The sequence below is a fragment of the Tripterygium wilfordii genome, chromosome 4, assembly GCF_013401445.1.
Source record: "Tripterygium wilfordii isolate XIE 37 chromosome 4, ASM1340144v1, whole genome shotgun sequence".
Taxonomy (NCBI): domain Eukaryota; kingdom Viridiplantae; phylum Streptophyta; class Magnoliopsida; order Celastrales; family Celastraceae; genus Tripterygium; species Tripterygium wilfordii.
Window position 1 is genome coordinate 6,909,377 of NC_052235.1, and position 27,602 is coordinate 6,936,978.

A 27,602-nucleotide genomic window follows, 5' to 3' on the forward strand; every position below is an offset into this window, starting at 1 on the left:
AGACAAACTTCGTATTAGGGTTTTTGTTTGAATAAATAAGTTGAAAACATAAAGAAAAAAAAATTAAAAAAACCAGCATAAAAACACCAAAACGAAAAATGAATCTTGACAAATAAACTTCCTATTACAAAAAATAAGTTGAACAGATAAATTTATACATATGAGAATTAGATCCATCAAAAAGACAGCCACAAAAACTAGTTAAACCAAAACAAAAACGAAAATAGTAACATTAATTTAGTGTTATTCAAATTCTGTATTTAGTGGTAATTGCATTTTGTTTTACTGAAAGTGCTTAGTTTACAAAGAATCCATATCTATATGGGCCTGTTTGGCCCAGGATGCAGCCCGAGCTCACAAAAAGTATAAATGTAAGAAAGATATGAAGCAACGCGGAGACGAAAGCTTGTCATCATATAATTTTGTAAACCTGCAGATGGCGGTAGATTGGCAGGAGCACTGAGCACATATCACTTCGCGAAAGAGCTTCAGGCGTTGCTAGACATGGCTCGTCACCGAGAATACGAATACGAAGAAGAGCTGGACCCCGAAGAGGAGGAGTACGCGTTCGACGAGGAAGATTTAGAAGAGGACAGAGGGGCTTCCAATAGGAAGCGTAGGAGATCAGATTTTATCGACGATTTGGCTGAGGAGGACGAAGAGGAGGAGGAGGAGGAAGACGACGACGATGATGATTATCGCGGTGGTGGTGGTGGTGGTGGTGGTGGGAGGAGGCGAAAACCGAAGAGGCGAACCGCGAGGGACTTTTTTGATATAGAAGCGACAGTTGATAGCGATGAGGAGGAAGAAGAGGAGGACGGCGAGGAAGGTATGAAATTATATTCAGTTTTTCTCATCTTGATTTTCTTAGTCGGTTTTGATAGAAGTCTTAATTTGTGTGAGAAGTAATGTTAGAATTAGGGTTTAGTTGAGGGGATTTGGTACAAGTCTTAATTTTTCTATTTTTTTGAATGGGAATAAATAAATAAATATATATATGTATATATATACAACAACCGGGTGCAAAAGAGCATATGAAGAGACTAAGCTTAAAATGCTCTTTTGTCTCCATCAAGGCCATTTCTTACTTAAATAGATGAGGGCTACTTATAATCCTTGTTGAATATATCTTCATCTTTGCCTCAGGAGTCAGGAGAATTATTATAAGTTGCATCTCTTTCCAGCATAATTAAAGTGGGAATGTATTAATGCTGAGCTGGGTAGAAATTATCTGCTGTAAAAAAAGACTGCTGTAGTAACCGGTTTTCGTCCGGCCAAAAAAAAATACAAAAATAAAAAAATAAAAAATATATAAAATATATTAAAAAATAACAAAAAAAAAATAATAAAAAAAATAAAAAAAGAAAAGTGGCCGAAAGTGGAAAAGAAAAAGGAGAAGAAAGGAGAGAAAAGGTAGGGGAGAAAGAGAGAAAAAGTAGGGGGAAATTGGGTAAATAAAAAAGAAAAAAAGAAGAAAAGGAGGAGGAGGAGAGAAAAAGGTAGGGGAGAAAGAGAGAAAAAGTAGGGGGAAATTGGGTAAATAAAAAAGAGAAAAAGAAGAAAAGGAGGAGGAGGAGAGAAAAGGGGGGGAGATCGGGAGAGAAGAGGGGGAAGGAGGAGAAAAAAAAAAGGAAGAAGAGGGAAGCAGCCGAGGAAAAAAAAAAGAAAAAAAAAAGACTGGAAGGGGAACTGAACTTAAAGAAGAAGGGACCGTTGGGAGAAGGGGGGGACGAAAGGAGCTAAGACGTAAATCGGGATTCATCCTCCTAAGAAGGTAGTTATCCATCCCTCTGAATCTGATTTCATTTTTTTTTGTAGGTGCCTTGATTCTAGTTTATATTGGTTGGCTTCCATGACTGTGACAGTAAAAAAGCTTGCCCATATGTTCATCCTTCCTCAAACTCTATGTTTCTGATGATACCGTTTCTGAAGATACTTGTGAATCCATTTCTGCAAGTTTTTGAAAATATGTTTGTTATGCCCATGTGTGTGTAGTTCTATGTCATTATGCTTAGTTCAGGTTCATAGTGTGAGTACGTGCGTATGTGTTTATCATCTGGTGATGATGAATGATCGAAACTCTGTCTCCTGTATGTGATATACTAATTTGAGTTTGATTTTAACTTGTCCGTGCGTTGCTAGAACATCTATGGTTGATCTTGAATGAAATATGGCCTTTGTTATTTTTTGATCTGAGCATGTATCTGTGAATGTATATATATATATGGGTTTGTGTCCGTGTGTATGTATATATATATATATGGTGGGGGATGTATGAATTTGTTTGTTTGTGTGTATATATTATATGCCGTGTGTGGTGTATATATATATATTATGTTTGAGTGTATATATTATATTTATGGTGTCTGTGTGTGTATATATATGTTGTATGTGTATATATGCATTTGTCAGTGTATGTATATGTGTAGATACCGTGGGTCTGTGTGTGCATATTTAATGTGTTATATATGTATGTATGAGCGTGTATGTATATACTGTATATATGTTTATATGTATATAAATCTTCAAAAAGAGCTTGGTTTGATATTATATTTGGATACTTATTGACCCATTTTTGTGTTTACTTGTTGGGCTTGAATCGGGCTTGTGACCGCATGGGCCGAAGGGCAACTTAGAGGATTTGGGCCGGATTTGAGCAATGGGTCTCGTGGGCAACATCCCAATTGTTGTATAATATTTTATATTTGTCTTGTGTACATAATTGTAAAGAGTAAGCCTTGTAATTGGATAAAAAATAGTAGATGTAAAAATAGAAATGCATACATAAATATGTTAGGGTGTTAGAAGCATATAGATATTAGGAGATGATTGTGTGAATGATGATTGCATTAGAATGCATGCTTAGGATTTTGATTTTTCACGCCATGCCATGATGTTTAGACGTATGCTAGGATTATTTGAATGTCATGAAAATAAATGCAACACGTTAGTCATTGGATTAATCCAAGCCGTCTCACATTAATAAAACACATCAAGATTAAATTATGGAATCCTTATGTTTTGATTAAATACCAAAGAGCCTTCAAGATATTGGGGTTCCATGGGCATTCATTGAAAACATTTGGATTTCGTGGATCCGGAAAGCAAATGTGTTTTTAGGGATTAGGAGAATTTATTTACGGACTCAACGGTGGGTTTAAAGATATTTGACCCATTCAATGAGCCATAAATGGATTCTTTCTTTTCTCATGAAGAACATAATTGTGAGTAAGACTTAAATTAAATATTTCTTGATTGTGGGCCCTTTTGGTACATCAACCAAGTCCTCAAAAAATCCTTCTTCAAAAATATCCAAACCCACTCCAAGTGGTGCTTTATCCAATCTTTGGCCAAGCCGGGAATGGCCCCAATGATCCCGTGCAGCCCCTTTTTCCAAATATCCAAACCCACTCCAAGTGGTGTTTTCTCCAATCCTTGGCCAAGCCGGGAATGGCCCCAATGATCCCGTGCACCTTGTTCTCCAAACCACTCCAAGTGGATTTTTCATTTACATCCCAATAAAACCCATCAAAATGGGATTTTCAAAAACAAATCAGAGCCAAATAGGAAAACATTCAAAGGTAACTGTTTTCGGGAGTTGTGGGGTGCCTAACACCTTCCCCATGCTCAATAGACCCCCTTGCCCATTTTTCTCGTAGACCAGAACGGATGTCCAATTGCATCCTAAAAATCAATTGGTGGCGACTTCATTGTTTTTCAAGCCGGTTGCTTCAGCTGGCGACTTCACTGGGGACTATTGGTTGTTGTACCAAAGGGGTCGGGCCTTTTTGTTAGTATTTTCCTATTTGGTTGATTTGTTTATTTTGTTGTACATTTTTCTTTCAACATTTCGAGGAATCTAATGTGTTTGTTCATGATTGTAGATAAAATAACAGGTTTTTTTTTGTGTTTCATAAAATTGAGTGTTTGTTGAGGATATGGTATGATTCTCCCGCACACACATCACTATTCACATGCACACAAATGGCCCATAAAAACCGGGTCCTACTAGTGATTAGTGAGGGTTGATCTTTGCTTTTGATGGATTTTGTCCTCACGTAAGCAAGGAAAGACATCCTCCTGGATTGACGTCCCTTCAAGATATTGGGGGATGGGTTCCACTTCCAGATATGGGGTGTGAACTAACCTGATCCAGTGGCCTCTCGCGTAGCCGCGTTATAGTTAGAAATGCCACCCATATGCACATTACATAACCCTAGATCCGGTTCGAGACCTTCAGAAATTGGTAGGAACCTGATTTTGTTAGGAACAATGGGGGATTCTCCTATCCTTAACTCCATTTATTTCCTGTACATTTAAATACCATGTACCTTTATTCCTCATTTACATGTTTATATGTATTTGATACATACCTATATGTATATATTCATCAAACCATACATGTACATGTCTTATACACTTGCCATGAATATGTTAGCCTAGGTTATGATACTTGCCATACGTGTCCATATATGCTTGCATGTTTGTTAATCACTCATACATGTTCATACATATCTTATATTCATCCTTTTCATTCCCCCATGCATTCACTAGGCACATTCTTTGCAATTGGACAAGAGGATGTTTGCGGAAGCAGTGATAGGAACCAGTGACATAAGACGAGACAACCCGTGGGAAACTAGAGATGTGTTGGAGAAATTGCGGGCAGAACTCGGAGATAGTTTAAAAGACGATTTACCATTGGGAATTGTTCGGAAGACACAGTTTCAAGAACAGGCACCACCAGGGTTAGCACAGTTTTGGGAGGCACAAAGTGATGAAGCACGCAGTAATTTTGGGAAAATTTATGGACGTATTGGGCATCTATTAACTGTCAAAACACCGGTAACTCTTCTTCAGGCTGCTATGCATTTCTGGGACCCTGCATATCGCTGCTTTACTTTCAATACAACAGATTTGTCTCCTTTATTAGAAGAATATGGGCAGTTGTTGGGATATGATCCACATGTGAACAAGGTTTATAATCCGGAGGAAGTTACTGATGGAAGGAAGATTGTTCACCGTCTTTTACAGATAGAGCATACCAGGACTCCTGGAAAGGATAAAGGTAATATTTGGGTGTTTCCAATTGACAGGCTTGTGGGTTTCGCTCAGGGGAGGTTTGCAACTCCGGAAGGGCAGATGGCTTTTGCCCTTGCAGTGTATGGAGCAGTGTTATTTCCTTGTGCAGGAGGATATGTAGAAAAGAACGTGATTAAATTGGTTCACCTTGTCAAGTATGGTACCAATCCAATACCTGCAATGTTATGCGAGACAATCCGGTCCCTTAATCATTGTCGCACTCAAGGAGAAGGCAGCTTTCGGGGGTGTTCGCAATTATTAGGACTCTGGTTGGTGAGTCACTTAAAGTACCCAAAAAGAATTGGAGCTCCGATGATTGTATTTGAAGATCATACCCGGATGCTTAGAGATCCCATTCAGAATTTCAAGATGGCCGAGATGCAATCTAATGTACCAGCTGTTGACGTGTGGAGACAATTCCTAGAGGAATTAGAACCGAAGGAGACATTTGATCGAGCAACATGGTACAAGCCCAAAGGTTTGCTTTATAGATGTGGTAATTACAACTGGGTGCCTTTGGTGGGACCCTGGGGAGGCACCAGTCAAGCACCTGCAATGTTCTTGCGTCAAGAGGCTGGCAATTTATGTACGCCAATTACACATGGCTTGTGGGAGTTTGAATTCGCGCATGGGGATGAGAAGGCGAAACGTATGTCTTACCAAGTGTTAGAAGCATGGAAAAGGACCCACATAATGGAGCGCGGAAGGCTTACTGCAGACCCGGAAGGGAAATATCGATATGTGCAATGGCTCCGAGGAAGGAAGAAGACTATCACCCAGTGTCATAGCTTTGTTAGCATGAAAAAGAAAGAGACGATACCTGTTGGAAATGAAAATTCAGGTCTGGAAATACCATCAAATGAGCTTGATGAAGCAGTAGACACCTTGATTGCCGAAGAGGTAGAAATAGCTCAGAATTCCTGGAGAGAAAAGTATAACAGATATAAGAACAAATGCAAAAAATTGAAAAAGAAGGTCCAGGGGGAGAGGGAAGCCCGAGAAGTAGAAAAAGGACAGTTTGATGCACTGAAGGAAAAGTTCTCGAAGCTACAGAAGAGGATGAAGAAAAGAAAAGAGAAGGATGCAACAAAACATTGTAGGACACAAGCAGAACTTCAAGAAATGCAGGAGCATATTCAGAGGCTAAATGAAGAACTTGCATCTCGGAAGGAGGACGCTTATCAACTGCAATTGCAGATGTATTTAGACAAAGAAGAGCAAAGAAGAATAGAAGCTGAGAAGAATAGATTGACAGACCAGATGAATAAGATGCTTGAAGAAAACCAGCAACAGATGGAAGGGATCACAACTTTAAGGGAACAGAATGATTATTTTCATTCAATGCTGGAGGAGGTCCAACAGGAGCAGACAAGTACCAAATTCAAAGTAAGGTTGATGATGAGTCGCTTGATGACCCTATCAGAATGGGCTGAGGTTTATGAACGACGTCTGCAGAAGTTGAGTTCCAATCCTATTTTGGAAATGCCAGAGTTGACACAGATATGGGCATTTTTGAAAAATTTGAAAAGTGACTTACAGGAGCTTCAGAGGAGGTTGAATGCAATCCAAGCAGGAGGTGCTGTTATGGTTGAAATTCCGGTTGTTCAAGTGGACTGAATCTGATGTTTCTTCTTGTATGCTTTGAATGAATGAAATGAATAAAAGAAGACAATCTTGTTCTCTTGTCCAATTACAAAGAAATCTAGGAAGCACATAAACTCACAATCATGCATATGCATAGTTAACAGATCTGATTAACTAATAAATGTTTCTTTCATCATGAAGGTGGCACATAAAAAAGAAAAAGCACCAATTCATTCATATCACCGTCATCCTTATCGCACCAGATTACAGTTGCGAATCGCTAGAACAATGGAGAACGAACAGCAGAAAGAGCTGATCCAGAAACAGAGCCAGGAAATTACAGATCTGAAAGAACAAATGGCTATGTTGATTACTCAGATGTCGCAGCTTATGAAAGGAAAAGCAGTTGCAGAAAGTTCAGCACAGAAAGGAGAGCCCATGCTTCAGCTTTATGACAACGCGGCAATGAACTTCTCAGGAAATGCGCCGGTAGTTGGGCCAGCCCGGGATGGTGGATTTCCATCACTGGATTGCCAGCAGAAAACATATGTCATGCCCGTAGAGGCTAAAGGGGAGCAAGGAAGAGGTCTTACTATGGAGCAATACAAAAAGATGGAAAAATGGATGAATTCAATGGAAGGATTTGGGCCTGTTGGCGCTTTAAGTCCCTATAAGTTATGTCTGGTGAAGGATTTGATCATTCCTCCTGATTTCAAACTTCCGGCTTTTACTCTCTTTGATGGTACTGGAATCCCTCTAGATCATCTGACCATGTATTGTCGGAGGATGCAGCCATATGTTCATGATGAAAAGATATTGATTCACTTTTTCCAGGAAAGTTTGACGGGGAGTGCAACTCGGTGGTTTACAAGCTTAGATCCGTCTACTGTTGAGACTTGGGAGGATCTGGCTAATTTATTCCTTAAGAAGTATGAGCATAACATGGAGAAGGTCCCTACCATCTATGATCTTCAGGGTACTGTCATGAAGGAAGGAGAAAGTTTTCGGGATTGGGCCCATAGATGGAGAGACTTAGCATCCCAGATGCACCCTCCATTGGCGGAACAAGATCTGGTTAATGCATTCATTGACGCACTTCGAGAGCCTTATACTTCAAAAATTGCTGGAGGGGGGCATGCAGGTTTAGGAGAAATGATCCGAGCAGGGGAACGTATTGAGAGATGCATGCAAAGAGGAAATATTAGCATTAGCGTCCCGATGCTTGAAAAGCCAGAGTATCAGAAGGGAGGGAAGATGAAGAAGAAGGAAAACGAGGTGCATACCGTTAATTATAGCAGCAATCCCACTTATGGGTCTCCCACTTCTGATTACAGGCCGCGAAGCAATGCTCCTAGGCTGTCGAGTCCATATAGCCACTACCCAAACTCAAATTCCTACCTGCCACCTCAGTATTCTTATCGACCACCACAACAGACTTACCAACCACCACAACAGACTTACCAACCACCACAACAGACTTACCAATCACCTCAACAAGCTTACCGGCCACCTCACCAAAATTACCAACCACCTCAGCAAGCGTACCAACCACCCCGCCAAAATTACCGAAACTTTGAAAATAATCCCAAGCCCCAAAGGCAGATAGAGCAGTTCGCTTCGATACCGATGACTTATGCCCAATGTTATGACAAGTTATTGTCAAATGCAGCTATTGCACCTATCCCGGGAGGGAAACCCCAGAATCCACCTTACCCCCCTTGGTATAACCCTGAGGTGACATGTGCCTATCACGGAGAGTCGCCTGGACATTCAATTGAAAATTGTCTGGCCTTCAAGAGGATTGTGCAAAATATGGTCAATTCTGGATGGTTGAATTTTGATGGGATCAGGAAGCCCGATGTAACCACTAATCCTCTGCCAGACCATGGCAATGGAGGTACCAATGCTGTTGAGAATTCGGATGACTTTAGGAGGAAAATTGCGGAGGTAACTATGTCTCTGAGTTTGGTGCTGGGTGCTTTGGAAAATGAAGGACTTATTAAAAGAGAGGAGTTGGACTTGACGTTGAGATACGATGGTTATGATGAGTTGAAGACTTGTGAATTTCACAAAGGAGTTGAGGGACATTCTCTGGAGAATTGTTTTCAATTTCAAGCAAGGGTGCAGGATTTGATTGATAGCAAGAAAGTAGTATTTGGTGTGAAGTCAGGGTGCCTGAATGCAGTCAATGTTATTGGGGATGAATTCTATAAAGGACCAAGGCCTGGTGGGAGGACGAAGCCAATTGTTTTGCAGTACTTTTTAGAAGATCAACCGTTTGTCAAAGGTCCACATCCTTCAAAGCCTTCTTACGTAAGTGATAAGGCTGTTCCGTGGGTATACGAGAAAAATGATCTTGAGGTTGCTGTGGATAATATCTCAGGGGTGAGTAGGATAACCCGAACTGGACGGGTTTATTCTCGAGAGGAGTCAGGTGACCCAATGTCAGGAGCGGAAGCTGAAAGGAAAAGGAAGGGCAAGGACGTTGTAGGAGCGGAAGAGAATTTGAAAGATTTAAAGAAAGATCATATTGTATGTGAGGAAATTAAGAAAGCAGTGACTGATGTAGAAATTCAGGAGTTTCTGAAGATTGTCCGTCAAAGCGAGTATATGATTGTAGACCAGTTGAAAAAGACCCCGGCAAAGATTTCCATCTTAGAATTAATCATGAGTTCGGAGCCACACCGTAAAGTGTTGTTGAGAATGTTGAATCAGGCCTATGTGCCAGAAAAGATACCAACAGAATCTTTTGACGGGATCATCGGAAATGTGCTCGCAACTCACTTATTATCATTTACTGAAGAGGAGATTCCAGATGAGGGGATGGGCCATAACAAAGCGTTGCACATTTCGGCCATGTGTAGGGGTTTTGAAGTGGCAAGTATTTTGATCGACAATGGATCGTCGTTGAATATCCTACCAAAGGAGACTTTTGATAGGCTGCCAATTGACAGATCATATTTGAAGCAAGTACTAGTGGTGGCTAAAGCCTTTGATGGAACCAAGAAGGAGATAATGGGGGAGATCGAGGTCCCTTTGGAGATCGCAAATGTTACATTCAATGTCCCCTTTATGGTGATGGATATATCGCCGACTTACAGTTGCCTATTAGGTAGGCCGTGGATCCATACTGCTGGTGCTGTACCATCGTCTTTACATCAGAATCTCAAATTTGCTCACGGAGGAAGAGTCTACATTGTTAAAGGCCAGTCGGAATGGATGGTGGCTAGCGTTTCAAACTCACTCCATATCGATGCGCCCCTGCAGGGGATTGAAAGCTCCTTCCAGTCCCTTGAAATTGCTACTGCCAGTTTTGTGAAGGAGGAGCAGCTTCTGATGCAGCCCCGTTTATCAAAAGTGGCTAAGTTTATTGGAAGAATTATGTTGAAGATGGGATTCCGACCAGGAGGAGGTTTAGGTAAAGAGGAGCAGGGGATAAAGAAGCCAATAGCTGTATTGAAACAGGCTGAGCGCTGGGGGCTTGGGTATAAGCCCAGTAGAATTGATAAGGTCCAGGCCCAAGCTGAGAAACAGGCAAGGCGAATCGCTCGTTTTGAGGGTCGAGAGCTGAATATTCTGAAAAGGTCAATTCCTTGGTTGTATGACAGTTTCGTGTTTGGAGATTTCTTGGAAAAGGTCAATCCGCTCAATGCAGGGGCAATTCTAGGAAAATTGACCCTTAATTTTCCCATTGATCAAGTTGAAAGGAATCTAGCTGGGGCGAATTTTGAAGAGCTGTGTGAGCAGTTGGAAGATTTTCATGTTGCTGTTATAGAGGAAGATCCGAACTTTGTTGCTAAGCCTTATTTTGTCATTCCTCGGCCTCCAGGTTTTGGGCTCAACAACTGGACCAGTTTTGAACTGCCAGTCTCGATCAACAGCCTTCAAGAGTAATCTCCATATGCACTATGATCTGTGGTCTAGCTCACGGCCACTGATTGGGTTTTTGTAATGAGCATGTCTTTACTTTATCTTTTGATGAATTCGCATAGTATGGCCTTCGCATATTCTCATGTTTCGGATGATTCTGCTATGCTTATCATAAATAAAAATCTTTGTTCAAAATTCTCACATCTGTTCACCTTATTTCATACATCACTTCTAAAAATTCAAATCTCACACATTCCCTTTCAACAGGACTGAAATTGATGATAATAAAAAAGATGAACCGAATGAACCAGATTTTGGGGCACCCATTAACAATGTTGAATCTGATTCCGACACTGAGGATGAATTTGAGATATCGCCAGAAATGTTAAGGCAAGTTAACCAAGAGGAGAAGATAGTTCAGCCGCATAAAGAAATAACTGAGGTTGTTAACTTGGGAACTGAAGATCAGAAAAAGGTGGTTAGGATTGGTGCAGCTTTTGAAGGAGGAGATAGAAAAAGATTGATACGTTTGCTACATGAATATCAGGACGTTTTTGCATGGTCATATCAAGATATGCCAGGACTTGATACAAACATAGTGGTCCATAAATTGCCATTGAAACCAGATTGTCTGCCAGTGAAGCAAAAGTTGAGAAGATTGAAGCCGGAGATGCTTTTGAAGATTAGAGATGAAGTAAAAAAGCAATTTGATGCAGGATTCCTTGCTGTAGCAAAATACCCTGATTGGGTTGCAAATATCGTACCAGTCCCAAAGAAAGACGGTAAGGTTCGGATGTGCGTGGATTACAGGGATCTTAATCGGGCGAGCCCGAAAGATGACTTTCCTTTACCCCAAATTGATATACTAGTAGACAACACTGCTAAACATTTTGCGTTCTCCTTCATGGATGGATTCTCAGGATATAACCAGATCAAGATGGCACCGGAAGATCAGGAGAAAACTACTTTCATCACTTTATGGGGTACCTTTTGTTACAAAGTCATGCCATTTGGTCTAAAGAATGCGGGAGCTACTTATCAGCGAGCAATGGTTACTCTGTTTCATGATATGATGCATAAAGAGATTGAGGTGTATGTGGATGACATGATTGCTAAGTCAAAGGAGGATGAAGATCACGTGATTAACCTGGAGAAGTTGTTCAAGAGGTTGAGAAGGCACCAATTGAAGTTGAATCCCTCGAAATGCACATTTGGGGCAACCTCAGGGAAGTTGTTGGGTTTTATTGTCAGTAGAAGAGGTATTGAAGTAGACCCGGATAAAGTGAAGGCGATTATAGAGATGCCGACCCCTCGCACCGAGAAAGAAGTCAGAGGTTTCTTGGGCAGACTCAATTATATTGCAAGGTTCATTTCACAGTTGACAACTACGTGTGAGCCAATTTTTAAGTTACTTCGGAAGAATAACCCATCAGAATGGAATGATGAATGTCAAAGTGCCTTTGAGAGAATTAAACAGTATTTACAAAATCCACCGGTCTTGATGCCTCCGGTTGTTGGGAAACCACTTATTCTCTACCTGACTATATCGGACAAGTCGATGGGGTGTATGTTAGGGCAACACAATTCATCAGGAAGAATAGAGCATGCGATCTACTACTTGAGCAAGAAATTCACCAGTTGTGAGGCAAACTACTCCATGTTGGAGAAAACTTGTTGTTCATTGGCATGGGCTGCGCATAGGCTCAGGCAATATATGCTTTATCACACTACTTGGTTGATCTCGAGGATGGATCCGATCAAGTATATTTTTGAAAAACCATCTCTTTCGGGGAGGATTGCAAAATGGCAGATGCTGTTGTCAGAATACGATATTTTGTATGTTGCTCAGAAGGCAGTGAAGGGAAGTGCAATAGCAGATTACTTAGCAGAGCAGGCGATTGATGACTCTCAGCCTATGAATCCAGGGTTCCCAGATGGAGAAATCTTGTCCTTAGAGATGGAGAGTCGGAAAGATATTGACAGATGGGTTATGTTGTTTGATGGCGCTTCTAATATCGTTGGTAATGGGATTGGGGCTGTGCTTATTTCTCCAGAAGGAAAAGTTACCCCGTTTACTGCTAAGCTTTATTTCAACTGTACCAATAATGTGTCCGAGTATGAGGCCTGTGCCATGGGAATTCAAGCTGCTGTTGATGTTGGGATTAAAAAGCTTCAGGTTTATGGTGACTCTCAATTGGTGATCAGGCAATTGTGTGACGAATGGGAAACCAGGGATGCCAAGTTAGTCCCGTATTATCAGCATATCAAGGAATTGATGAAGTTTTTCGATTGTGTAGAATTTGATCATATTCCAAGAGAAGAAAACCAGATGGCAGATGCTTTGGCCACTCTGGCAGCTATGTTTGATTTGGACCCTCGAGGAGAAGTAGAGGTTATCAGGATTGAGAAGCGTAAAATTCAGGCGCACTGTTTGAATATAGTAGCAGAACCTGATGGCAAACCCTGGTATTATGATGTGAAGCAGTATTTGGAGAAAGGAGAATACCCTCCAGAGGCCTCAGATAATGACAAACGCACCATCCGAAGGCTCTCAAGCTCCTTTTTCTTGGATAAAGACGTGTTGTATAAGAGAAGCTCGGGATTTGTACTTCTTCGATGCGTGGATACTGATGGAGCCAAACAGATTATGGAAGATATTCATGAAGGAATATGTGGTACTCATGCAGGTGGGTATTCAATGGCAAGGAAGATATTGCGAGCAGGCTACTATTGGCTTACCATGGAAAGAGATTGTATTAACTATGCGATCAGATGCCATAAGTGCCAAATTTATGCTGATAAAACTCATGTCCCAGTGAACCCTCTGTGGGTATTAGCAGCACCTTGGCCCTTTTCAATGTGGGGTATCGATGTTATTGGCTCTATCGAGCCCAAAGCTTCCAACGGACATCGTTTCATCCTGGTTGCAATTGATTATTTTACAAAGTGGGTGGAAGCAAATTCTTATGCTAAAGTAACAAGTAACGTTATCGCCCGATTCTTGAGAAAAGATATTGTATGTCGCTATGGGGTTCCCGAAAGGATCATTACTGACAATGGCACGAATTTCAACAGCAAGATAGTAAATGATTTATGCGAGCAGTTCAAGATCAAGCATCATAATTCATCTCCTTATCGTCCCAAGATGAACGGGGCTGTTGAGGCGGCTAACAAAAATATCAAGAAAATCATCCAGAAGATGACAGAGAATTACAAAGATTGGCATGAAAAGCTTCCTTTCGCTTTATATGGGTACCGAACTTCGGTGCGTACATCCACTGGTGAAAGTCCTTTTGCTTTAGTATATGGGACAGAGGCGGTCCTTCCCATTGAAGTAGAAATCCCTTCGCTAAGAGTAGTGATGGAGGCCAACTTGGAGGAGACGGAGTGGGTCCGAGCCCGTTATGAACATCTAAATTTTATTGAGGAGAGAAGATTAGGGGCACTTTGTAGAGGACAACTTTATCAAAGACGAATGATAAGAGCACATCACAAGAGGGTGCGCCCTCGTTGTTTCAGAGAAGGGGATTTAGTGCTAAAGATGATTCAGCCACCTCAAAAAGATCACCGTGGAAAATGGACTCCTACCTACGAGGGACCATATGTGGTGAAGAAAGCATTCTCTGGTGGAGCAGTAATTTTGACAAGGATGGATGGAGATGATTTGCCTCACCCAGTAAATGTTGAGGTTCTCAGGCAGTATTATGCTTAAAAAAAAAAAAAAAAAAAAAAAAAAAAAAAAAAAAAAAAAAAACCCGCTAGAGTGAAAGCCTGAAAAGGCGCTCTAGGCAAAAATTAGGGACAACAAGAACTTTTATTGGAGTGAAAACCCTCACGGGTACTCTAATTATGGCTGCAAGAAAGGAGGTCGAGACATGAGTCTGTTGGTTGTTAACTTGTCTTGCATTGACATTGGTGCGGAGTACAGAATCGACCTCGTAGTTGCCAGATTGGAGGACAGTTATTTGGGCAAACATCCAAAACTGGGGCAGTTCTCAGGATGCTCTTTATACTATCATTTGTTTGTTCGTTAAACAGAATGAGAAGTTTGTTGGCAAAAATGGAGGACTCAGAGACAGTCTCAGACGAGTCAGATTTGATCATTGTTAATTGGGTGCACACCAAAACTGGGGCAGTTTTGGTGGAATCTTTGAATTATTACATATTTCATCTTGGAGAAGTTGGGTTTGTCCCTTCTTCCTTTGACTTCTCTACATTCTTGTACATACCTTTGTCAATCGGCACTCGTCCTTTCAATAAAAATGGTGAAGAAATTCATTTCTGTAGTTTTGTCACTTGTGGCATCTGTTTTCCATACCCCAACTCCATTCTCCATCCATGTTCCAAAAAGTTTATCACCTGCATTCATTAATTGACATGCATGGCTATACTATTGAATTTATCACTGATAAAGTTTTGACAGGAAATGTGGAATATGCATTAGGACATTACTCTTGCTAGGAATTTGATTGGATTTTGGCATCCTAAGCTGGAAAGGATTTGAATAAAAGACTTGAAGCCGAGGTAAGCATTAGCAGGAAAGGGAAGATCATAATCATGTGACGCGCACAACGAAATGAAAATAAATCCAGATGAATTGGCAGCCTTGAGCTCAAAAGTGGGCACACATGCAGAGAAGAAAAGAGATAGCTGAAGAGTTGGGTTTGGGAATGAGCGAAGGCTTTTGCTAATCAGTATAGAGAAGATGCATCGAAAATCCATAATCAGAAGGTCAAACCCTACAAAGAAGCAGATTTGTTCTAGCAATTCGCAACTGTACGCGTGACTAAGGACGGCAAAGCCTTGAGAGAGCATGCATTCACTCATTAATGAGACATTCATATTTGAGCAAAATAGGTCATTACATGCATCATTTTTGCATATGGTTTGTCCTCTTTGTATTATGGCAGGTTTATGCAGAAGATACCGCTTGGACGTAGTCATTCTCCTCAAATCAAAGCATATCATCTGCTCGAAACATCTTTCTGTCAAGGTGAGATTACAAAAAACTCCCGAGCAATTTTTCTCAAACAAAAAGAAAATTTTTGGCCAAGCCGGGAATGGCCCCAATGATCCCGTGCACACTGTTTTTTCAATTTACAAAACCCACTCCAAGTGGGATTTCATTCAAGTATTGGCCAAGCCGGGAATGGCCCCAATGATCCCGAGCACACTGTTTTTTCAATTTACAAAACCCACTCCAAGTGGGATTTCATTCAAGCATTGGCCAAGCCGGGGATGGCCCTATGATCCCGTGCACATTGTCTTTTTCAATTTACAAAACTCACTCCAAGTGGGATTTCATTCAAGCATTGGCCAAGCCGGGAATGGCCCCAATGATCCCGAGCACACTGTTTTTTTCAATTTACAAAACCCACTCCAAGTGGGATTTCATTCAAGCATTGGCCAAGCCGGGAATGGCCCCAATGATCCCGAGCACACTGTTTTTTCAATTTACAAAACCCACTCCAAGTGGGATTTCATTCAAGCATCGGCCAAGCCGGGAATGGCCCCAATGATCCCGAGCACACTGTTTTTTCAATTTACAAAACCCACTCCAAGTGGGATTTCATTCAAGCATCGGCCAAGCCGGGAATGGCCCCAATGATCCCGAGCACACTGTTTTTTCAATTTACAAAACCCACTCCAAGTGGGATTTCATTCAAGCATCGGCCAAGCCGGGAATGGCCCCAATGATCCCGAGCACTTTTTCAGTCAAGCCGGGAATGGCTACAGTGATCCCGAGCATCTTTCCTTATCCTTTCCGTACGAAATTCGGTTAACTACACCTTTGTCTGCCTTTTATTTCATAAAAGACATACAAAGGGGGGCAGCTGTAGTAACCGGTTTTCGTCCGGCCAAAAAAAAATACAAAAATAAAAAAATAAAAAATATATAAAATATATTAAAAAATAACAAAAAAAAATAATAAAAAAAATAAAAAAAGAAAAGTGGCCGAAAGTGGAAAAGAAAAAGGAGAAGAAAGGAGAGAAAAGGTAGGGGAGAAAGAGAGAAAAAGTAGGGGGAAATTGGGTAAATAAAAAAGAAAAAAAGAAGAAAAGGAGGAGGAGGAGAGAAAAAGGTAGGGGAGAAAGAGAGAAAAAGTAGGGGGAAATTGGGTAAATAAAAAAGAGAAAAAGAAGAAAAGGAGGAGGAGGAGAGAAAAGGGGGGGAGATCGGGAGAGAAGAGGGGGAAGGAGGAGAAAAAAAAAAGGAAGAAGAGGGAAGCAGCCGAGGAAAAAAAAAAGAAAAAAAAAAGACTGGAAGGGGAACTGAACTTAAAGAAGAAGGGACCGTTGGGAGAAGGGGGGGACGAAAGGAGCTAAGACGTAAATCGGGATTCATCCTCCTAAGAAGGTAGTTATCCATCCCTCTGAATCTGATTTCATTTTTTTTTGTAGGTGCCTTGATTCTAGTTTATATTGGTTGGCTTCCATGACTGTGACAGTAAAAAAGCTTGCCCATATGTTCATCCTTCCTCAAACTCTATGTTTCTGATGATACCGTTTCTGAAGATACTTGTGAATCCATTTCTGCAAGTTTTTGAAAATATGTTTGTTATGCCCATGTGTGTGTAGTTCTATGTCATTATGCTTAGTTCAGGTTCATAGTGTGAGTACGTGCGTATGTGTTTATCATCTGGTGATGATGAATGATCGAAACTCTGTCTCCTGTATGTGATATACTAATTTGAGTTTGATTTTAACTTGTCCGTGCGTTGCTAGAACATCTATGGTTGATCTTGAATGAAATATGGCCTTTGTTATTTTTTGATCTGAGCATGTATCTGTGAATGTATATATATATATGGGTTTGTGTCCGTGTGTATGTATATATATATATATGGTGGGGGATGTATGAATTTGTTTGTTTGTGTGTATATATTATATGCCGTGTGTGGTGTATATATATATATTATGTTTGAGTGTATATATTATATTTATGGTGTCTGTGTGTGTATATATATGTTGTATGTGTATATATGCATTTGTCAGTGTATGTATATGTGTAGATACCGTGGGTCTGTGTGTGCATATTTAATGTGTTATATATGTATGTATGAGCGTGTATGTATATACTGTATATATGTTTATATGTATATAAATCTTCAAAAAGAGCTTGGTTTGATATTATATTTGGATACTTATTGACCCATTTTTGTGTTTACTTGTTGGGCTTGAATCGGGCTTGTGACCGCATGGGCCGAAGGGCAACTTAGAGGATTTGGGCCGGATTTGAGCAATGGGTCTCGTGGGCAACATCCCAATTGTTGTATAATATTTTATATTTGTCTTGTGTACATAATTGTAAAGAGTAAGCCTTGTAATTGGATAAAAAATAGTAGATGTAAAAATAGAAATGCATACATAAATATGTTAGGGTGTTAGAAGCATATAGATATTAGGAGATGATTGTGTGAATGATGATTGCATTAGAATGCATGCTTAGGATTTTGATTTTTCACGCCATGCCATGATGTTTAGACGTATGCTAGGATTATTTGAATGTCATGAAAATAAATGCAACACGTTAGTCATTGGATTAATCCAAGCCGTCTCACATTAATAAAACACATCAAGATTAAATTATGGAATCCTTATGTTTTGATTAAATACCAAAGAGCCTTCAAGATATTGGGGTTCCATGGGCATTCATTGAAAACATTTGGATTTCGTGGATCCGGAAAGCAAATGTGTTTTTAGGGATTAGGAGAATTTATTTACGGACTCAACGGTGGGTTTAAAGATATTTGACCCATTCAATGAGCCATAAATGGATTCTTTCTTTTCTCATGAAGAACATAATTGTGAGTAAGACTTAAATTAAATATTTCTTGATTGTGGGCCCTTTTGGTACATCAACCAAGTCCTCAAAAAATCCTTCTTCAAAAATATCCAAACCCACTCCAAGTGGTGCTTTATCCAATCTTTGGCCAAGCCGGGAATGGCCCCAATGATCCCGTGCAGCCCCTTTTTCCAAATATCCAAACCCACTCCAAGTGGTGTTTTCTCCAATCCTTGGCCAAGCCGGGAATGGCCCCAATGATCCCGTGCACCTTGTTCTCCAAACCACTCCAAGTGGATTTTTCATTTACATCCCAATAAAACCCATCAAAATGGGATTTTCAAAAACAAATCAGAGCCAAATAGGAAAACATTCAAAGGTAACTGTTTTCGGGAGTTGTGGGGTGCCTAACACCTTCCCCATGCTCAATAGACCCCCTTGCCCATTTTTCTCGTAGACCAGAACGGATGTCCAATTGCATCCTAAAAATCAATTGGTGGCGACTTCATTGTTTTTCAAGCCGGTTGCTTCAACTGCGAATAAATCTATTGCTAATTATTTTTGTGAATTTCTATTTTTTGTTCGCCCGTGGCGTGGAGTGATAGGATGCTTGCAGAGGCCTGCCTTATCAGATAAATTGGGCTTACTTTACATAATAGATTTTACTGTTTTGGATCATCAGTTTGCTCTTTGAAATTGTCTAGTGGATGTTAAAGCTTCTGATCTGAAAGTTTCATTTTTTAAGGTTTTTTAAACTTTTATCATTCCATTTATATTCTGGATATTTAGTGAAAAATGTTCGCCAGGCCCTTCCAAGTATAGCCATGAACCAAGGACTTAACTGTTAAAACCAAACCAAAAATGCCAATTTTGTAGTTTAGGCTGTTTAGCTGGTTTGGGTTTGCTCTAGTTTTAGAACAAAATTCAGGTTTTGGTTGCTGTGGATTTGGAAAATCCTCCTGTCAAATCAAAAGGAGAATCAACTTATCACCATAGTCTATATACTTATTGTTAATGTTATAATATATTCTTTTGAAGGAACTATATAAAAGATATTGATTACTAGGTGTTATAGCAGTTTTGGGGTTTACTTTTGTACTTTGAAAGGCCTATCTTTAAAAAATACGCTATACTTCTTTTAACAGCTATTAGCTTTTTTGTGAATCGCTATATTTATATTTTAAATTTTTTTTGGATGACATGCAATGTAATCAATGTTCTTTCACGTTTCTGCTAAATTTTCTGTGATTTGATACTTTGATTCACTTATGGTATTAATTCTGTTTGGCTGCTGAAGAATCAAGTTTGATTCCAAAGTTTAGCCTAAGGAAAAACCTAAGGAATCGACTGAATTACGTTGGGTATGTTACTTGTTCATTGACTGTGTCTGTTTTGGGAGTCACTAAGGTTTACATTGGGTATAGAAAAAAACGATTATTAGAGCAACAACCATGTGCGAAAGAGAATAGGAGGCAGCTAAGCTTAAGGCCACAATAAAATTTTAATGGAGAATGGAACGTCAAGTTTAATGTAACTAACCCAACAATATAAAACTGTTAACTGTCGTCATCATTAATTTCTGAAATCCTCCTAAAATTTCTGAAAGGTATTTCAGAAATATATTGTAAAGTTGAAGATAGTTTGTAGTTTGAGTTGATCACTTTTTATTGTTTTCAACCGTAGCAAATGGGCGTGTCAGACTGTCAGTTTAATGATTGGATGAGTACTACTTTTTCATCCAGAGTTGCGTTTGTGTATTATAGGGGATTTCTGCTGACAGAATTATAATTTTCTAGGAACTTAGTTAAAAGTGTAATCTGATTTTTAAATTTCCCTCAGCTCCTCAAAAAAGAGAAAACAATCTTAGCTTTCCCATATGTGAGGTTTTGTTGTTCATATATCTTTAATCTCCTTGTACCGAGATCGGGACTGCAAATAATAATGCGAGTTTGCATTTGATAACTACTAATCTGTTTAAAAGGTAACATAGAATGAAGTGCATATTGTAGATGAGCAACCATGGCCAGAAAATCCATTAGTCAACTTGGTCCATTCACTAATTTTAGCATACCCCATATGAAGTTTCATCTATTTAAGATCCTGTGAATATCTATTGGTGTAATATGTGTGTGTGTGTGTGTGCGCGCGCGCGCTTTCACTAGTCAATGTGGCTGAAATAATTGAGCCCATGCCTTTGTAGACTGATGCTAGTTTTCTTTGCATTTTTTATGTATTCTTTATTATTTCTGCTTGCTGGTGTGTATTATGGCTTCAGTGTTACTGATACATATTTATAATGAGGCATGCAGACTTCATAGAAGAAAATGGTGCCGAGCTAGGTGATGAAGATGATAGAAGAATCCATCGACGGCCATTGCTTCCTCGTGAGGACGAACAAGAAGATGTTGAAGCTCTGGAGAGAAGCATTCAGGCAAGATACGCAAGGTCAAGTCATGCAGAGTATGATGAGGAGACTACAGATGTTGACCAACAAGCACTTCTACCATCCGTTCGGGATCCAAAGTTGTGGATGGTCAAATGTGCGGTACGATTATCATTTCTGTTTGATCTTTATCCTTTGTTTTTACAGTTTATAAGGTCGTACTTTTGTGGCTCGAGGATATGGGACATTTGAACTTTGCATTTTTGACAATCAGATTGGTCGTGAGCGAGAGACGGCTGTTTGCCTAATGCAAAAATATATCGACAAAGGATCTGAATTACAAATCAGGTCTGCAATTGCCCTTGATCATCTGAAAAACTATATCTATATAGAAGCAGACAAAGAAGCCCACGTGAGGGAGGTAATCCTTGTTTACTGCATAAGTAAGTTTATTTATTTGGCGACACATGCTAGTGTTATAGAATGATGATCTTGCCATATTTCTGTGCTATTTTCAATTTCTCTTTTTTTCCCCTCTTGGTTGTTTGTTTTGCAGGCATGCAAAGGCCTGCGCAATATATATGCCCAGAAAATAACGCTTGTTCCAATCGTAGAAATGACTGATGTTCTTTCTGTTGAAACCAAGAGCATCGATCTTTCTAGGGACACTTGGGTCAGAATGAAAATCGGAACTTACAAAGGAGACTTAGCGCAGGCATGGTCTATAACTTTTATCTTATATGCGCTGATCTTACTTTTTATTTTATCTGATCCCAAGTTTCTTGTCTTCTCCAAAGGTTGTTGATGTGGATAATGTTAGGCAGAGAGTTACAGTTAAACTAATTCCGAGGATTGACTTACAAGCACTTGCAAGTAAGTTGGTGAGTATAAACAATTTTCAGGTGTTCTACACTTGTTTTTCTTCATACCAAACTTGCCATGCATGGACATTTGTCTTAATTTTCTGTGTGTAAATGAATAAGCCTAATACTTGTTGCCAAATGCCAAGTTATTTATTATGGTACTCTGAGCAATTGTCAGCAATGATTTAGCTTCATAATTTATTGCATGCAGTAATATTTTTAGAGACAAAGGAAAAAGGGATGTCATAAGTCATAACATAGTTTACCAATGATCACGTGTTAGCTTGTTTTGTTGGAAAGAAACGAAAGAATTATCACTGAAAAGGAAACTGACGTAGACAGTATATATATAATTAGCTCTCTGCTGATAAAATTTTAACAACTTTCTACATACAATTGACCTTGCGGGGGTACTTAATGATTTTTTTTCTTGTCCTGTGCTTTGTAACTGATCTTAGTGTATCTTTCTCCTTGGGTTTCACCTCCTTGGTGGCCCTGAATAAATATTCTTCTGCATTAATAAGAATAACTTTGAGATAATGTCAATTTGGAGTTGGATTAGTGAACTGACTTTTACATGGGTTATACAAGTGAATTTCTACCCATTAAGTTGTTATAATAAATTTTAGCTGCATTTGTATGTTTGTTTACCTTGTAATTGCAAGAACAATAATTTTTCTCCGTATTTATCTATGTATTGTTTATTTTTTACAGGAAGGCAGAGAGGTTCCAAAGAAGAAGGCATTTGTTCCTCCTCCACGTTTTATGAATGTTGATGAAGCCAGGTAATTGTGATTTTCTTTTATTTCTGTATGTAATTATTCTGAAATATTTTTTGACAGCTTCTTGATTTTCTGCATATGTTTAGGGAACTGCATATACGAGTAGAGCGTCGACGGGATCCAATGACTGGTGATTACTTTGAGAACATTGGTGGGATGCTATTTAAAGATTGTTTTTTGTATAAAACTGCGTCGATCAAATCAATTAGCTCCCAGAATATAAAACCCACGTTTGATGAACTTGAAAAGTTTCAAAGGCCCGGAGAGCATGGAGATGGAGATATGACGAATTTGTCAACGTTATTTGCAAATAGGAAAAAAGGTCATTTTATGAAGGGTGATGCAGTTCTTGTTGTGAAAGGAGATCTGAAAAACCTAAAGGGATGGGTTGAGAAAGTGGAGGAAGAGAATGTCCATATTAGACCCGAAATGAAGGGTCTTCCGGTAAGAATTTATCTGGAATGCTATATACTGCTGAGCTTATTCTCATATGTAATATCATTTTAGTACGAGTAGCCGTTGATATAATGATAATAGGACTTAAGTCACGACTTTGTTTGAATTATATTATGCAGACAACTCTTGCCGTCAATCAAAAAGAGCTTTGCAAATATTTTGAACCTGGGAATCATGTCAAGATTGTTTCTGGGACACAAGAAGGAGCAACTGGTATGGTTGTTAAGGTGGAGCAACATGTTCTGATCATTCTCTCTGACACAACGAAAGAACACGTGAGTGACATATTTCTTCCAGAACAGTATGAGCAATATTTTGGAGTCTATGGGTTGCTTTTTTATTGCAATTTAATAAACATGTTATTTGTATCTTCAGATCCGTGTCTTTGCTGATGATGTTGTAGAGAGCTCTGAGGTTACTACTGGTGTTACTAAAATGGGGGAGTATGAGCTCCATGATCTTGTACTACTAGAGTAAGCTATCGTTTGCCAAAGAATTAAAAATGTAGTTATACCACTTGCATTCTTATTTTGCATTTTACTTGGCGCAGTAATAGGAGCTTCGGTGTTATTATACGTGTGGAAAGTGAAGCATTTCAGGTCTGAGAATTAACTTGCATGTCTGACGCACATTAGTCCCCATCTTACTGCACTAACTCTATTGCTTATTATAGGTTCTTAAGGGAGTTCCAGAGAGACCTGAGGTCACTCTTACTAAATTAAGAGAGATCAAATGCAAGTTAGAGAAGAAGTTCGATGGGCAGGATCGATACAAGAATATTGTATCGGTTAAAGACATTGTTAGGATACTGGAGGGTCCTTGTAAAGTAAGATTCTTATATCTTGTTTAGTTTAACACATCACATAAGTTCATAGATCATTGGCGGTACCTGTTTTTGTTTTGGTAGGGCAAACAAGGACCTGTGGAGCACATATATAGAGGAGTCCTGTTCATATATGATCGCCATTACCTCGAGCATACTGGGTTTATTTGTGCTAAGTCCGATTATTGTATTGTTGTTGGTGGATCTCGTGCCAACGGTGACAGAAATGTAATTTCTCTTGTGCTCAATTACCATTCATAAAATTTGTTCTCTATTGAGGATGCAGCTTGGTTGTTTAGTACCTTTTGATTCGGATTTCTTTACAATCAATTATAAACCATTTTGCTAGGGTGACGCTTACTCCAGGTTTAACAGCTTTAAAGCTCCTTCTCGTATACCCCCATCACCAAGGAATTTTCTTAGAGGAGGCCCTCCAATTAATTGTAAGTTGTTAATACATTAAAGTATTTATATTCCATCATTCAGGTTCTTGGCATTTCTTAGGGTGAGCTTTACTCCGTCTTATAATGTGTAATTTATTTTCGATAAAAACTGAGTTCTCTTGTATATCTTCTTCTTCAATGATTAAAGCTCGAGGACAGAATAGAGGTGGAAGAGGTGGACATGATGCTTTGGTTGGTACAACAGTAAAAATACGCCAGGGTCCGTTTAAGGGTTACCGAGGTCGAGTTGTAGATGTTAAAGGCCAATCAGTTCGAGTAGAATTAGAGTCCCAAATGAAGGTTGTCACAGGCAAGTCTGCTGGCTCGGGGAAATACCTGTGTATACTGGATGCCTATTTCCTATATAATTATAACAGTTGTCTTATTTGCAGTTGATCGCAAGTCTATTGCTGATGGTGTAGCCATTTCGACCCCATACCGGTAAATATGTGTTTCATATTTACATGTTTGTACTTTAGTCATTGATAATTTTCTGATCGATATGTACACTCTTCCAGTGATACACCTCATCGGTATGGGATGGGAAGTGAAACTCCCATGCATCCTTCTCGTACTCCATTGCATCCATATATGACTCCTATGAGAGATTCTGGAGGTTTGTACTATTTATTGGTGGTTTTATTTATATTAAAGCTTTACACGCTGTCTATTGATTGCCAGGTCAATTAGAAAAGAAGATTTTATATTCAAAATTAAATTTTATTCTGCTCTGTTTCTTTTTTATGTAATTTTTCAGCAACACCTATTCATGATGGCATGAGGACACCTATGCGGGACCGGGCATGGAATCCTTATACACCCATGAGTCCACCAAGGTTTGTTCTTGAAACTTGCGTATAATTCTTGCAATTATTCTCTCGAAATTGATTGGATGGAATAATCAAATATGGTCTAGAAATTCTACTATGAGATGCTTTATTAATTGGGGGCAGTTAACTGTTGACCTTTTTTTTTTTCCTGATCTATTTCATTGCAATGCTGCTGACAACAAAATAGGGATAATTGGGAAGATGGGAATCCTGGGTCTTGGGGAACAAGTCCACAGTATCAGGTAAGAAATTTTGTTTGATTTTCCTTTATTATCGGTGCAAATTTTTATATGTATATACGGTCGGAATCGCATATATACGCACTTGTGCATACACTTACTCTTTGAGAGAGAAGAAAAATCTCTCCCATTTTCATCTCTCTTCTTCCCTTTTTTTCAGCCAGGAAGTCCTCCTTCGCGGGCATATGAAGCACCAACCCCTGGTTCAGGCTGGGCAAACACCTCTGGTGGCAATTATCATGAAGCTGGAACACCAAGAGACAGCAGTTCTTCTTATGGTAGAGACAGCAATTACTATGTATAATATGTTTATGTGATTGTCGGAGTATTATCTTCTTTTTCCCCTCCTAATGAATTTTATGCATTTTATAGCAAATACTCCAAGCCCATATTTGCCATCAACTCCTGGTGGGCAGCCAATGACGCCAAGCTCAGCATCCTATCTTCCTGGCACACCTGGAGGACAGCCAATGACACCTGGAACGGGTGGCCTTGATGTTATGTCACCTGTTATAGGTCTGAGTTTCAGTGTCACATCCTTGCTACCTTATATTATGTGATGGCTCTGTAAATTTTGCTGCAGTTATATAACAGTTCTTTGTGAATGTCCTTAAGTGTTGTCACTGAGATTGCATCACATAGTCTTTCTATTGCTAGTTCTAGATTTTTCGAAGTCACCAGATCCCTATTCCATTTTAGGTTTACTTTTGTCATCTATTGAAAGCTTCTTTCCTTTCCTTTCTGTTTTTGTTGGAGCACCAAAGATTCCATCTTAGGGCATCCCATCTATTTGCAGAGAGAAGACAATTATGTCTAAAATGGAAGTACCCATGTCACGTTGAGGAATATCTACAGTTTTTGAGATCCTAAAGTTGTTTTTCTTTTCTTTTATTGGCAATTCATTGTATCATCTAAATCCTAATTTGTGCAATTAAAGTTACACACTGATTTCCAGCGGATGGATTGATTTGTATTGAACTTCATAATAGCTGTAGTCTTCTGCCATCCTGCCTTCTCATGTATCAGTATTTTCCTCTCATGTAGTTTTTATTTTTATAGATAAGTTCTTTTCTTTCATAAGTCCTAAGTTGCCGCCTTGTATCGTGTAGGTGGCGAGATTGAAGGACCGTGGTTCGTGCCAGACATCCAGGTTAATGTACGCAGGTCAGGAGATGATTCTGTTGTTGGTGTCATCCAAGAGATGCTTCCGGTATGTATTCCTGATAGCTTCAATTCAAATTTTCTTTTGACTCTTTTTTCCGACAGAATTTAACGAGTACTCGGAACACTTGAAATGCGCATGCCAAAGGAATTCAGAAAGTAATAGGCTATGGATGTAATTCCACCCCTTTACCTCAAAAAAAAGATATAGAATTGGAATCTATACTTCTAGGCAGCTTCTCCCCTTCTTGATTCCACTAGGAGTGGGGGGGATTTGTAAATTGTGGGATCAATTACTCACAATACACCTAAAAAATTGGTCATTGTTGCATGAAGGAGCCATGTGAAGGCTTCAGGGTTTTGAAAATCTTCTTGTTCTCTTGAAGCTGAGTATTTTGAATGTGTTTCTTGGAATGGTGGATTAACGCTGGTATCATGCGTTTCAGGATGGAACTTGTAGGGTAGCCCTTGGGGCGAATGGCAATGGTGAAACTGTGACAGTAGCTCCCAGTGAAATTGAGATTGTGGCTCCAAGGAAATCAGATAAGATTAAGATCATGGGTGGTGGGCAACGTGGAGCCACCGGTAGGTTGATTGGTGTAGATGGCACTGATGGAATTGTAAAAGTCGATGACACTCTTGATGTTAAGATTTTAGACATGGTTTTACTGGCAAAACTGGCACAATCATCATAGACTTGCTAATAAATGATTCAACTAAATTATATGTATATTATATGCCTTTTTGGTAGATCGTCAAAATTTTGTATTTTGCTGTTCTTAAAATTCCCTTGCTGTCCCGGAACACTTTTTATTGATTGCATATCAAAATTAATGAGTAGCAATGAGTGGACTAATAGTTAATTAATGAAGATCTCCCTCTTTACATTTTTGTTTTTTTGAAAGACAATCATACACAAACATACAAAAACAAAACTAGCTAACCAAACATCGCCCTAAGGGTTTTAAAGATGTTTGGTTTACTAGCCTTATATATTATACACACACTTGAATTAAACGATGTGGTATTTTTTACACCACGATTTTTAAGCGAACTCAAACAATTTAGGCAAATACACACACCGAACTGAAACGGGAAGTTTAGTTTTTTTGAAAGACAAACATAAACACAACATACAAAACTAGCTAACCAAACACCGCTCCTAAGGGCTTTAAAAAGATGTTTGGTTTACTAGCCTTATATACTACACACACTTGAATTAAACGATGTGGTATTAGAAAAGGGATAAATATTGTAAAAGTTCATATATTTTTCGAAAAATGATCTATGAATTTTTTATT

At 39.3% G+C, this 27,602-nt stretch overlaps 1 protein-coding gene across 1 annotated transcript; it reads left to right on the forward strand.

Annotated features, from left to right (window-relative positions):
• Positions 1 to 401: 401 nt before the first annotated feature.
• Positions 402 to 27,051, forward strand: LOC119996115 (putative transcription elongation factor SPT5 homolog 1). Its single transcript, XM_038842639.1, has 22 exons — positions 402 to 829; positions 20,631 to 20,866; positions 20,979 to 21,125; positions 21,261 to 21,419; positions 21,502 to 21,585; positions 22,282 to 22,352; positions 22,436 to 22,793; positions 22,925 to 23,080; positions 23,181 to 23,278; positions 23,356 to 23,404; positions 23,479 to 23,631; positions 23,713 to 23,856; positions 23,978 to 24,071; positions 24,220 to 24,381; positions 24,464 to 24,512; positions 24,590 to 24,687; positions 24,829 to 24,907; positions 25,089 to 25,143; positions 25,301 to 25,418; positions 25,513 to 25,656; positions 26,250 to 26,350; positions 26,748 to 27,051. Exons 1-22 carry the CDS (start codon positions 505 to 507, stop codon positions 26,994 to 26,996), a joined length of 3,129 nt encoding a protein of 1,042 aa, XP_038698567.1. The 5' UTR covers positions 402 to 504; the 3' UTR covers positions 26,997 to 27,051.
• Positions 27,052 to 27,602: the final 551 nt, after the last annotated feature.

What these genes read in the sequence shown, in the direction of transcription:
- LOC119996115 (XM_038842639.1), top strand. Translation starts at nt 505, where the DNA reads ATGGCTCGTCACCGAGAATACGAATACGAAGAAGAGCTGGACCCCGAA. An exon ending in GTGCCAACGGTGACAGAAAT is followed by an intron (nt 23,857 to 23,977) that starts GTAATTTCTCTT and finishes CCATTTTGCTAG; the next exon opens with GGTGACGCTTACTCCAGGTT. An exon ending in GCCATTTCGACCCCATACCG is followed by an intron (nt 24,513 to 24,589) that starts GTAAATATGTGT and finishes ACACTCTTCCAG; the next exon opens with TGATACACCTCATCGGTATG.